The sequence below is a fragment of the Mytilus californianus genome, unplaced genomic scaffold (genome assembly GCF_021869535.1).
Source record: "Mytilus californianus isolate M0D057914Y unplaced genomic scaffold, xbMytCali1.0.p SCAF_6, whole genome shotgun sequence".
Lineage (NCBI taxonomy): Eukaryota > Metazoa > Mollusca > Bivalvia > Mytilida > Mytilidae > Mytilus > Mytilus californianus.
The window spans coordinates 21,645,295-21,660,304 of record NW_026262712.1 but is presented as its reverse complement, the minus strand read 5'-3'; the positions used below and the strand labels follow the sequence as shown (position 1 = coordinate 21,660,304).

General features: G+C 34.4%; 1 protein-coding gene across 1 annotated transcript in view; it reads right to left on the bottom strand.

The window, feature by feature from the left end:
* LOC127706422 (uncharacterized) overlaps window positions 1–15,010 on the bottom strand; it is a 65,774-nt gene that overhangs the window by 16,004 nt on the left and 34,760 nt on the right. The window contains exons 10-12 of the mRNA XM_052211052.1: window positions 13,220–13,467; window positions 11,892–11,949; window positions 10,501–10,715 (exon numbers count right to left, since the gene is read on the bottom strand). Of these exons, the coding sequence (XP_052067012.1) occupies window positions 10,501–10,715; window positions 11,892–11,949; window positions 13,220–13,467 (521 nt within the window). The remainder of the gene's footprint in view (window positions 1–10,500; window positions 10,716–11,891; window positions 11,950–13,219; window positions 13,468–15,010) is intronic.

The window sequence follows — 15,010 nt, the reverse complement described above, 5'->3', positions numbered from 1 at the left end:
AAGATGAATAAATTAACAAATCTAACACAAGTGATCCTATTATACCTTTCACCCAATGAAATAAAACTTGTCAGTGATGGACAACCTCAGTTTCAAATACTGTACACCTACACGAAAATTATCACAAATTGAATATAAATATTACTGATATAGCAGAAACTCAAAATTTTCAAATATTTTTTTAACCACAGCTCTTAATCACCTTTTTGTTGTTATGTATCGAAATAAGACGTATGTGCAACTGAACCAAATAAACCTGTTACCATTCAGTCATTGCTAAGTAGTATTTAAACAAATAAAAGTGAAGGAAGAGCCATTAACGACCTTATAATCTAGCATCGCGTTTCGAACACATAGGTTATCATCTGATGTAAATTGTATACCTTTTGCATTCCGAAAAGTTCTAACAGGTGTCAAGTTAACATACGATGTATTTAATATATAAATCATATGCTATTAATTACAGTCATCGGCCGTATATAACTGATGTAAATGTGCGTATTGTTATGCGTTTACTTTTCTACATTGGCTAGAGGTATAGGGGAGGGTTGAGATCTCACAAACATGTTTAACCCCGCCGCATTTTTGCGCCTGTCCCAAGTCAGGAGCCTCTAGCCTTTGTTAGTCTTGTATTATTTTTAATTTTAGTTTCTTGTGTACAATTTGGAGTTTAGTATGGCATTAATTATCACTGAACTAGTATATATATTTGTTTAGGGGCCAGCTGAAGGATGCCTCCGGGTGCGGGAATTTCTCGCTGCATTGAAGACCTGTTGGTGACCTTCTGCTGTTGTCTGTTCTGTGGTCGGGTTGTTGTCTCTTTGACACATTCCCCATTTCCATTCTCAATTTTACTATGTAATGCTTATTTATCTGTATAATTTTTTTAATTCAGTTCATCGACTAAATTTCCATGATTTTTTTTTGCAAAAAATGCCAATGATTAGTATAAATATATATATATTTTTTATATGGCCTTCCAAATACCGTTTCTATTCCTAACATCACTGAAGAGACATTAATTGTCGAAATCAGGATAGGGTGTACTAATTTTTGCACCTTTTGTTTGCGGTATACCATCTTTTCCGCAAGTTTATTGTTTTCTGTTTGATATTAAATTATTATCTAAGATCCATTTTGATACATCAGGTGATCATTTTATTTGGCAATTGCCAATGGCAGTCAGCAGGGTTTAAGAACATCCGTTGTTCGACCTGCTAGTCAAATGCGTTTTGTTAAAATATACTTTGTCACTTTTTTGGTCTTTTGGAAAATGTTGTTTGTGCTGCATTTAGACCCCTTTACCAAGAAACTTGTTTTGCATGCACACGTATAAAAATTGCGGTATTTATCCAACGCAATCATAGGTTTGAACGTTGTTTTCAATGTAGACTTGTTTATATTTTTTTATTTAATGATATACCGAGTAAAAAATGGCTGGATCCGCTCCTGATAATACTATTTTCAGAAGCGGCTATTTAGTCGGTCATGTATTTCTGAGAGAAAATATTTTTCCTGCATACTTCGGATAAGAGTTTTTTTTTTTTTTCGTCAAACTAAAATTGCAATGAACAAGTGTCTCATATGAGCCTGAATAGCTCACATGTCAAAAATATATTTTGCATTGCTGATCTTACAGTTTCGACCCTTCTCTTATTGTTATCGAAAAAATGTACGAACAGACAACGACACTCATGAGCCAAGTGATGACAATAACCATGTTAATATGAGTTAAAAAAACAATAACAGTCATTCACTTATATGCATGATATATTTTTTTTATGAAATATATCTCTCAAGGATATCTTATATTACTTTTCAATAAAGACTGGATCTGTGAGTGAGTGAATCCAAAAGGATACCCTGCCGTACAATCGTATTTGTATATGAAAGAAAGAAGATTTAATTTTCTTAACTTTAACATGTTAGACCGGGATAATAATCCTTTCTGCACATGATCAGGTAGAGTTATACAACCGTGGAAATTTTCATCAAATATATGCCCAGACGTTTAGGGGGAAGTTGCGCTTACAATGCACATCAGTATATTAGACTTATTCGAGTATATACACATCAAAACTTTGTTTGCGGAGGTACAACTATTTCTTCCCGTTTAATGATACAAAAATAAAATTAGTTTCCAACTTTAAAACTGCAAGATTGTTGAAGGAAATAAGATTACAGTTTCGTTTCATTTATTTATAAATATTTATTATATAGTTGAATAAATCTTTGATGTGCATTTTTGTGTTGAAATATGCATTTTGTTTTTCATGATAGCTATACTCCTTACTTAAAAGTTGTGAATTCAATAGTTACTTATTGTATTTCATAGATAAAGAGTAAAATACGTTTCCGTTTAAGAGTAATACGTTGCAGTTGCCTCCCTTTACATTAAATATAGTTTTTTAATGAATTATCCCCTTACATATACGGTTTAATTCAATATTTGTGCTTTTAATCCCAATTATCATTATGCTACTCATCCAAAAATATTTACTACTTTACTATATATCCTATCAAAAGACCTACTATAAAATATTTTGCTTAGTTGAAAAATATTTTAGATTTTTTTTATTTCCAGGTTAAGGGTAATGGATAAAGGTAAATTTCCGGGTTGAGGGTAATTCATGGATAAGTGTATGACAGATAATTGCTTCAATTTTTTTTTAAGATTTGAAAGAACAAACATTAAACATTCGTATATTGTACATTTATGTTCATTAAATGAATTGATGATTAAGGCAAATTAATTAATATTTCATCAAGGTTTTCAAAAGCAACTCATATATCAATGTAAATGACCCCCATCTTCACCCCCAAGTGCATGATGTTACTCCATACCAAGTTTGGAATAAAATGACAGGTGATTATAAAACAGCTGGTCAAACATTCTCGGGCTTTACACTGCTTGAAAGATTTATATGTTTTCTTTAAAATGAGCCATAAATGAAAATTATTATAGGCCCAGAAATAATTTACTAAATAATCGAAGTAAATTCAATTAAAAGAGGGACGAAAGATACCAGAGGGACAGCCAAACTCATAGATCGAAAACAAACTGACAACGTCATGGCCAAAAATAAAAAGACAAACAGACAAATAATAGTACAGATGACATAACATAGAAAACAACAGACTAAGCAACACGAACCCCACCAAAAACTGGGGGTGATCTCAGGTGCTCCGGAAGGGTAAGCATTACCTGCTCCACATGTGGCACCCGTCGAGTTGCTTATGTTATTACAAATCCGGTAAATAGTCTAATTCGGTAAGTCACATTCGTGAAAAAGGAAGGGTATTGTAGTAACGACATATGGAACATATCCGATATCATCTGTGAAATGGTTATTCCATAACGGTCAACCAACTCGTGATGGCGTCCATAAAATTTACGAAGGGATGACTTCAACTTCACCATTTGGAACTCTTGGTTTAATAGCTTCCTTGTGAGCAGTAATCCTCTATCAAGGAAATCATGATAGGAAACACAAGCCCGGGAATATTGTATCAATTGGGAGATATATACTCCGTATGCAGGCGCTGCTGGAATGTTGCTACATAGAAATGGAAAGTTCACAATTGGGAAGCTGAAATCATCTCTTTTGTCGTAAAGTTTTGTTTTCAACCGACCCTCATTGTCAATTTCTAGATGTAAGTCAAGACATGAGGCAGACTTAACTGTATCTGTAGTATCCTTTATCTCTAGTACCTAGACTCATTTTTTGCATCAATAAAATTTTATAATAAACAAATAATTGTAACAGGATGCTGTTACGAAGTCTCCCAAACAAAGCCCCCATAATTGGTCATTCCCATGGTCTCCTGACATTGGGCAAAGTCCAGTTCATTATTGGTTTGGTGTGGTAAAGTGATATGCATATGTGACACCTAGGAGATTGACCCTGTATGTCATTCAAATCTTTTTGAAATGATGAACAGGAATAAATATGGTTTAGGTGTGGGTATCTCGACCATTTACAAGTTCTCAAACAGGAGGGGGTGGGGCGACCCCAGGGACTCCTCCTATATTTCATTTGATTTGTTTTATTGTCCCATACATGAATATATATGGTTTAGGGGTGGGGATCTCGACCATTTCCAAGTTCTCAAACAGGAGGGGGTGGGGTGACCTGAGGAACTCCCCATATATTTCATTTGATTTGTTATATTATCCAATACATGAATATATATGGTTTTGGGGTGGGGATCTTGACTGTGTACAAGTTCTTAAACAGGAGGGGGTGGGGTGTCCCCAGGGACCCCCTATATTTCATTTGATTTGTTTTATTGTCCCATACATGAATGTATATGGTTTAGGGGTGGGGATCTCAACCATTTCCAAGTTCTCAAACAGGAGGGGTTGGGGTGCCCCTAGGGACTCCCCATATATTTCATTTGATTTGTTATATTGTCCCATACATCAATATATATGGTTTAGGGGTGGGGATCTCGACCGTTTACAAGTTCTCAAACAGTAGGGGTGGGGTGACCCCAGGGATTCCCCCTATATTTCATTTGATTTGTTTTATTGTCCCATACATGAATATATATGATTTAGGGTTGGGGATCTCGACCATTTCCAAGTTCTCAAACAGGAGGGGGTGGGACGACACCGGGGACTCCCCCAAATTATTTTCATTTGATTTCTTTTATTGTCCCATACAAGTATATATATTGTTTAGGGGTGGGGATCGCGACGATTTACAAGATAAAAGTACATTTTCAAATTAAAGGGGGTTGGGATGACCCCGAGGGACTCACCCTATATTTTGGTTGATTTTTTTTATTGTCCTGTTCTCATTACTGAAGACTGCATGTGTCTATCACTTACTGTGTTCGAGAAAAAGTCATTTGAAAATTAAAAAAAATAAAATCCCATAGGGTTCTATAGTAAACCCCTCCCTTCTTTAGGCCCCTCCAAATACCCCTAAATAGACCCCAATGCACAAACAAAAGATTAATGGCTCCGCTAGACATGTTAGTCTAATATTTTATGAAACCCTAAGTAAATCTGACAAACGGTCAAAGTTGTCTTCTTAGACAGTTTGAGTGGATTCGATCCGACTTGTCTCGGGGAAGAGTTGTCTACATTACTTTAAACATCCCATCAACGTCGATTTCTGCATCTGTTTCAGGACCTCGTTTCATTCATAAAATATAAGGAAGCAGGACAAATCGCCCCACTGGCAAATCGCCCCACACCAAATCGCCCCACTTTTTCACCAACTCACACCACTTTTAAAAAAATCGCCCCAAACTGGTTTACCAACTCGCCCCACTTGTGAAAAGGGTTAAATCCCGTTAATTTTTCTCCTGCCAACTTGCCCTACTTAATGAAAAAAGGTAAAATCTAGATGAATATATAATTTTCAGGTCTGCCAACTCGCCCCACTTAAATGAAAACTAATCTACACAGAATACAAAAAAACGAAAATTTATTAAATTATTATTATTGAAATTAAATGTTTCACTTTCTTAAAATATAATTGTAAATACATTATTTATTATCATGTAATTTTCGTATTATTGGAGAATAACTTTATTCTTGTAAGCTTAGTTATTTGCATAACAATTGAAAAGAAACCTGTTAATTGTATCATAATCCGATATTTTATCATAACAATTGAAGGATTTCAATTAACAGCAATTTGTTTTTATAGCACTAAACGTATTGGTTACTTTTGTCTTTGAATTAAGAATAATTAAACACTTACGAGCAATCAGTGAAAGGCAAATGTTACTTTCAAGTAAATATCAAAGAGAATGTCCATTATTTCATTCAAGTCAAAGCAGGTTTTGTTGTTGTTGAAAAATTGATTGGTAAGTTTTGTTTATGGTTTGAAAACAATAAAAATTGAGAAATTTATGGCTTGGTTTCAAAATTATAAAAAGTAAAGTAGCCTTTGTCATGCATTTACTATGTCTACTGTGTATCCTTGTGCTGTATTGCAGGCAGCATATCTACAACCTGACTCTTACGCCAGTGTGGTCGTGTCAACGGTCCAGTCGTGGAAGCAGACAGCTACTGAACTATCTAATGACAATCTATTGTATGCCATATATGTGTATTCATGTTCATGTTTCTAGTGCTGACATTTTATCTAGTACTTCGTTTTATATTATAATGCCTGTGCTTGTCATAATTGATTTAATGTATGTTTGTTTAAAATGTTATTGTTATGCATACTTATGTAGATGTGCAAACCTGTCATCTGAGAGTAAAATTATGTAAACACACATGATTCTTGACTTATCTTATAAAACATTGAATATATTTACCAGTAAAAAAAAATGTCACAGAAATGCTGATGCTTACTTCTTTCTGCTTTATTTCAACCAAAAGAAAATAACAAAAAAACATGATGCATTTCTAACGTTTTCACAAGTGGGGTGAATAGGCCTAAATTCATTACAGTTTAATTCTTTTATTCATAAGTGGGGCTAGTTGGTAGGCTTTAATTCTGTACATACTTTTATTTATCAGTGGGGTGAGTTGGCAGACATAAATTCAACAGCATTGCTTCCTTTTTCATAAGTGGAGCGAGTTGGCATGACTCAATTCATCAGGATTTTTCTATTTTTCATAAGTGGGGCGAGTTGTCATGACTCAATTCATCAGGATTTTTCTATTTTTCATAAGTGGGGCGAGTTGGCATGACTCAATTCATCAGGATTTTTCTATTTTTCACAAGTGGGGCTAGTTGGCATTCAAGTCGCAGAAATACTGATACTCACTTCTTTCTGCTTTATTTCAACAAAGAGAAAAGAACTACAAAAACATGTTTATCTAAGGTTTTTATAGGTATTGATTTTATTCATAAGTGGGGTAGGAACATAGATATACAACGGGATTGCATCTTTTTTCATAAGTGGGGCGAGTTGGCATTACTGAATTCATCGTGGTTTATCTATTTGTCATGAGTGGCAGACCTTATTTCAGCGGGATTTTAACCCTTTTCATAAGTGGGGCAAGTTATCCAACCTATTTTCAATGGGATTTTACCTTTTTTCATAAGTGGGGCGAGTTGGTAAACAAGAGTGGGGTGATTTTTTAGAAAGTGGGGCGAGTTGGTGAAAAAGTGGGCGATTAGGTGTGGGGCGATTTGCCAGTGGGGCGATTTGTCATGGATTCAAATATAACAACAACCTTATTTGGCAAGATAAGTTAAAAATTACCGCCCACTTATATAACTATATTTCCTCTATCATAGAGATTTGTAGTACATGAACAATATTCCTGCGCATTTTGCCAGTTGGGAAATATAAACGACTTGTAATTACCGATTTTCGGCGATGAAATATTTCAAACAATTGTTCTTTGACATCGTAGCCAGAAGCACAGGAATAATAAACTACGTACGGATTTCTATTGAGCACTACTTCCTATGTGCAACTTCAAAAGTTTTTGGTAGTTCGACGATCATTTAAGGTTTTTCTGGTCATATTTTTTTGTATTCCAGAAATAAAAGTATTAAAAAAATGTCCAATTAGTTATAAATAACATAATAGCCAGCTAGATAATAACAATGGCACGTATTTCAGCATTTATTGGGTAGAACACAAATCTGGTGCTCGCATAAGTCAGCTTAACTGCCTAAAAATAAAATAAAAAATGGGGTCACTATTCATTTCCTCTCACAATCTGCATTTGAAAGAAGCATACATTTCTGTAAATGTACTTTTTTTTCTGTTGAACTAATAGGAGAAACAGAGGTAATATTAAAATAAAAAAAGAACTAAATTACAGAAATCGCAAAAATTTTACAATAGTTTAGGGTGCAATCAACAGTTTTTTTCTATGACGTCATATTTTGAGGGACCATGCATAAGTGACCCTTAGTGGTGGACTGATTAATAAAGATACTTGTATAAAACTAGATATCACTGGAATCAGATTGTTCTCTAGTTTATAATGAAATATAAATAATGTGTACTTTTAATATATTAAAAAAATTCCATCCAATAAACATGGGGGAAAAAAAGGTCTAATTTGAACATAAATAAAATGCTCCGCTGGGGCGCAGCTTGATATGACCGCAGAGGTCAAACCCTGAACAGTAGGGGCAAGTATCGACACAACATTCAAGCTTGATACAGCACTGAATTTGGATTGTAATTAAATATTTGACACAGCATAGGTTTCTGACACAGAATGAATGTGGTCTAAGAACTTAAAATTTTTTAATTTACCTATTCAAACTATATCATTATTATTTGCTTTTATATATAAATCAGAAATAACTAATTTAAAATGGAAAATTTTAAAGAAAAAAAAAATCCCCTCCCAATTTTTTCAACCCCCTTATGATTCATCACCCCCAAACTCAATCACAGCCTTCCCTTTGTGGTATGGTACCTTGCAGTACAATTTCAGAGAGATCCATACACTTGAACACAAGTTATTGTCTGGAAACTAGAAAAATGCTTGTTTTTTGGCCCCTTTTTGGCCCCAAATTCCTAAACGTTTAGGGCAATTACCACCAAACTCAAACCCAGCTTTCCCTTTGTGATATGGAACCTTGCAGTAAAATTTCATAAAGATCCATACACTTACACACAAGTAATTGTCCTGAAACTAGAAAAATGCTTGTTTTTTTGCCCTTTTATGGCCCCTAATTACTAAAATTTTGAGGGAATTACCCCCAAAATCAATCCCAGCCTTCCCTTTGTGGTATGGTACCTTGCAGTACAATGTCAGAGAGATCCATAGACTTACACACAAGTTATTGTCATGAAACTAGAAAAATGCTTGTTTTTTGCCCCTTTTTTGCCCCTAATTCCTAAAATTTGGAGGCTATTACCCCCAAAATCAATTCCAGCTTTCCCTTTGAGATATGGAACCTTGTAGAACAATTTCATAAAGATCCATACACTTACACACAAGTTATTGTCATGAAACTAGAAAAATGCTTGTTTTTTGCCCCTTTTTTGCCCCTAATTCATAAAATTTGGAGGCAATTACCCCCCAAAATCAATCCCAGCATTCCCTTTGTGATATGGAACCTTGTGATACAATGTCAGAGAGATGCATACACTTACAAACAAGTTATTGTCATGAAACTAGAAAAATGCTTGTTTTTTGCCCCTTTTTTGCCCCTAATTCCTAAAATTTGGAGGCAATTACCCCCAAAATCAATCCCAGCATTCCCTTTGTGATATGGAACCTTGTGATACAATGTCAGAGAGATCCATAGACTTACACACAAGTTATTGTCATGAAACTAGAAAAATGCTTGTTTTTTTGTCCCTTTTTGGCCCCTAATTCCTAAAATTTGGAGGCAAATACCCCCAAAATCAATCCCAGCATTCCCTTTGTGATATGGAACCTTGTGGTACAATGTCAGAGAGATCCATACACTTACACACAAGTTATGTCTGGAAGTTACAAAAATGCTTATTTTTGGCCCCTTATTCCTTAACTGTTGGTACCATAACCCCCAAAATCAATCCCCACCTTCCTTTTGTGGTATTGAACCTTATGGTAAAATTTCATTGAGGTCCATTCATTTAACAAAAGTTAGAGTGCGAAAACTAATGTGTCTTCGGGCTACAACGACGACGCCGGACGACGAAGACGAGGACGACGACGCCAACTTCATACCAATATACGACCACAAAATTTTTTTTGCGGTCGTATAAAAACCTGAAACCAGGTCATGTGACACCCATGAAGACATGATCCATGCACATTTTACATTATCAAAACTGTATGAAATTATATAGGTTTTTACCTGGCCTTTCTAAAAAATCTTGTTTCAGGGTACGGTTTCCTGCTCCGAAAAGAGCTACAGTGGCTGCAAATAAGTTTTCAATTTTCACTGCCCAAAAAACAGGATGTTTACAGTGTTGTCTCCCCTTAAAACATGTATATCTAATATAATTTTTAAAATTATTTCAATCATTCAACCTGTTTAAATTGAAAGCTAATTAACTAATTTTTACAATCAAATACAAAAAACATGATACTTTTTCACCAATTAAGTAAATAAACAGGGGTTTCCCTCCATGGTTATTTTTAGTCGGGGAATAACCCCTAGTTTTTTATACGAAACTATTTATAGCACCCTTAGTTTAAGTACAGCTTATTTGAAAATGAAAATAAAAAATATAGGTCACCGACGAGTTAAAAAAGTGATTTCAATTTTAATGCCAAAATATGGCATTTTTCCACCAAAGGGAGATAATTTGGAGCTGTTTCAATTATATAAATGTTTTAAAAGTAGTCTGGGGCCAAAACAGATTGATTTTTTTTAATGATTTTTGCACCATATGATAAAGTAACAACTAATAAAGTAATAAATAAAAAGTGTAATGAAAAATTTTTTTTTCTGAAGTTTTTATACCCTTGAGCCTCCTTAAGTCAGCCTCAACCAAATGTTATGAAACTTATACATAATGCTATTTACACCAAAAATCACAATCATAGGTTTGAACGTTGTTTTCAATTTAGACTTGTTTATATGTAAATCTGATACACTTCTGATGTCATTTCCATACCTGGCCAGCTAAAGCTGTTATGAACACAGTGCCCATGGTTGCAAAGAATTCAGCCACACCACTAAGACCAATACACCAATATGCCACCGTGACAAAGAACAGTGGCTGTAATAGTATCAAGGGGAGCTCACTGGTACACTTGGCAAGGAAGTAAGCTGACAGTCTATACCAACCTCCTGCCCTCTCTTTGTTTATTACAATTTTCTCTAATGGAACTGTAAATTAAAAAAAAACATGTGACTAATTCCCACAATGTTGAATAGCTTAAGCCATAGTATTGAACACATTTGGTCAGTATACATTATGAAAATGTCTTTGAAGATATTTTAAGTATATCCACTCAGATAGGTATCACATGTAACTACTACTGTACAAACTGGACTAGGCTTAACAAATATTACTTTAATTTACAAGGGTTGTGCTAAAAACAGATACAAGTAGCTGTGTGGGAAACCATTTTTCCTATCTCAATATTCTTGATAGCAGCTATTCAATTGTCCACTTTGGTGAGTAATGTTTACTTGTATATAATATGCCATTGCTGTCTTAATAAAATCATAGAACTTTTAAAGATTGATTGTTCTATTATATTCATCAAAAGTTTAAAGACATCTTTCTGTTCATTTTTTTTTGTCTAGTGCTTGTATTTGTAAAAATATATTGTTTGTTCTTGCATTTGTAAAAAAAATATTTTTCATTTTTGACATTTTTTTTTATCTTACAATTAAGAGATTAGACCAAACTGGCCTTTTGCAATTTTGTTCAATAGTCTGACTCACAATGACATCACACAATAGTCTGATTCACAATGACATCACACAATAGTCTGATTCAGAATGACATCACACAATAGTCTGATTCACAATGACATCACACAATAGTCTGATTCAGAATGACATCACACAATAGTCTGACTCACAATGACATCACACAATAGTCTGATTCACAATGACATCACACAATAGTCTGACTCACAATGACATCACACAATAGTCTGATTCACAATGACATCACACAATAGTCTGACTCACAATGACATCACACAATAGTCTGACTCACAATGACATCACACAATAGTCTGATTCACAATGACATCACACAATAGTCTGATTCACAATGACATCACACAATAGCCTGACTTGCAATGACATCACACAATAGTCTGACTCGCAATGACATCACACAATAGTCTGACTCACAATGACATCACACAATAGTCTGATTCACAATGACATCACACAATAGTCTGACTCACAATGACATCACACAATAGTCTGACTCACAATGACATCACACAATCAAAATAGTATACAATGTTACTTTGGGTAAGTTAACATTAAAATTTAATTTAACAAAGTACTCATCTCTTGTTGTGATCATTTGATACTTACATGAAGTAACAGCATCAAACATTGGAATAAATCCCCAGTGCATCCCAATAAAAAATACCTGCAAAAATACTCTTATGAATTAAATATTTTTAAACACATTTACAAAATGTCTTCCAAACCATAGTTATAAGATTGTCTTAATGATGTCTGATCTAAATTCAATTCATGCAAAATCTGATACATCCTGATGAAAGATACCTTTCACCTGGCAGGGTGCGGATAATAGAGCAGATAACAGAGCACGATAAACAAAGAAATAAGAGAAAAACTTGATTTTGCTAGGTTTGTTTACGTTCTGTCATGTTTTACTGAAAATGTACTACTAAATTTAGTAACATCATTTGTATTGTACTATTTTTTATTATTTTTCTGTTGAACATTACATAATTATATACAGCATCCTATAGTATATTCAACAATTATCACGTCACATACAATATACCAATTTTTTGTACTTCAGGGGTTTTAATTTTGTATACTTTGTGCTGATGACGATCTAATCGGCGAAATATGTCAACAATAAAAGATGCAGATTACTTAAGTACTATTGTCAATAGTATGCAATTTTAATCAAAAATCCAATATGAACCCTAACCCTAACCCTCGTGTTTTGTTTTTTATATAGATTAGACCGTTGGTTTTCCTGTTTGAATGATTTTACACTAGTAATTTTGGGGACCTTTATAGCTTGTTGTTCGGTGTGAGCCAAGGCTCCGTGTTGAAGGCTGTACCTTGACCTATAATGGTTTACTTTTATAAATTGTTATTTGGATGGAGAGTTGTCTCATTGGCACTCATACCACATCTTCCTATATCTAATCATTAATATCAACATAAAATGCTTCATTATAAATTATTTGTTTTCTATTCATGGCATTGCATAACATAAAGGGGAACTAGCTTGTATTTTCGGAATGAAAAAAGTAAATAAATCAATTTGGAACCAGATTATGCATTACAATGTATAAACTACTAAATTTAATTGTTTATTTCTTCAGAGTTGGTGTTTTATACAGATGCAAGTGTTTTGTTTTAGCTAAAGATCATTCATACATTCATGTAATTCATATACATGTATTAAATGGGATTTAGCTACCAGGTATATAAATAAACAGCAGCACTATGAGTGCATGATATGTCCATCATGTTTTCAAAGAATAAAGTTCAATAACTTCTCAAAGTCAAATCAGAAATTAATAAAAATCTAAAGGGAGCTTACATCAATAGATATAAACAATTCACCAAAGTTTCATGAGACCTGCTGAAAGCAGTTTGGAGTTATTGTCAGAAAACTAAGTGTTTCAAAGTGTGTCTTCAGTTATACTCACTGCTCCCATTCTGTCTCTTAGTGTGTCTTCAGATCTTGGAAGTTGGAACCAAATCAGGCTAACAATAGCACAGATAATAACATTTTCTATTATCTTTGTTTTATCCAGAATTCTGCCCTTTGACAACTTAAATGATCTTATTGTCAAATTAGTGTACTGTGTAAAAAATCCTGTAGGCCATTTTGTAGTCTCTCCTATGTTCAATTTGGAATCTTTGTCTATTTCCATTAAACTTGAATGGACATTTTCTGAAAAAAAAAAGAATTTTTACTTAATACTGGGATCATTTTAGTGCTGTGAAGGAGAGTTTATACATAATAAATTCATTTCTTAATTTGGCGTATAAATATTCGCATACGCTTAGACTCGGTAATTCGGTTTTCATACATATATATCTGGATTTTGCGCCTTTTCTCTTGTCGAGGAAAATTCACTGATCAGATCGACACGTAAACTGACCTTATTAATATGAGTGAACCTGAACCGGAATCGCCTATACGAATTGAACGCAGTGAAGAACGTGAAGGGTCTACTCGATTTTCACCTGAGGATGCTTTATCGGTGTTTACCAAGAGCCTTGATTTGACATTGAGAAAGCACAAAGAAGAGCTATTCAAGGAGATTGACACGAGAATTGGTGTTAAAGAAGCTGAAAGTGTACCTCCGGTAAAACAGACTCCTAAATTCAGGTACGACGGTAATGAAAAACAATTTAGTTTTAACGGTGATCGTTTAGTAGAACTTGAAAAGACCCTTAAACTCATAGAGAAAGACTCTCTGGCTTTAGCCATTCAGTACCTAGAAAAGAGCAAAAAAGCCCTAAAGGAAAGAAATAAGATTCTTCGAATAGCCGACAAATGCGGTTGGGACGTCGTGGACGAATATACAGACGACCCAATTACAGAGGGGACCGACAATGCAACTAAGTTAAGACAAGCCAACTACCGGGCTAAAGCTAAGAGACGTGACAAAGTAAGGACCTTTTCTGCTCTTTATATTCCAGAACCAGAGAGCCCTCAAGTGACTCAAGATGAGCCTTTTCGTAAAACTTCATCAGCATCTACAAGAGAAGTACCTAGAAACTACAAATACCCGATTGGACAAGGAACACAAACCCGCACAGGACCTCGCACCGGTATCTACAACCAGAATGACTTCTTCACCAGTTCACAACCAACAGACAGGTGCTACTACTGTAATAGCGAGGGTCACTGGGCCTATCACTGCCCAAAGAGACGTAGGTTCCAACCAGCCGAGACCAGTGGTTCTTCAGGAGCAAAGTGATGAAACAGTTAAGTACAATTTATCTCCTTTTATAAGTCACGATCAAGATTTTGAATTTGAGTGCTCCTCAGCTAGCTCGTTTAGAGTAGATAACTTACGAAGAAATTTAGACTTTTGGAAATATACTTTAAATGCTAATACTTTTGTTCTTAACGTTGTCGAATTTGGATACCTTATACCTTTTTACAAATTGCCTACGTCAGCTTTTTTAAAGAACAACAGTTCAGCTATAAAACACACATCTTTTGTTGAGTCGTCAATTATAGAATTATTGTCAACAGGTGTGATTCGTGAGGTGAAAGATCACATTCCTTTTATCGTTAATCCGTTATCGGTGTCAGTTAACGACTCAGGTAAAAAGAGATTGATTTTGGACTTGAGGCACGTTAATAAGTTTAATGAAAAAAGGAAATTTAAATACGAAGGTGTTACTGAGGCTTTGCAATTTGTATCAAATCCAGGATTTATGATAAAAGTTGATCTAAAATGTGGATATCATCATATTAA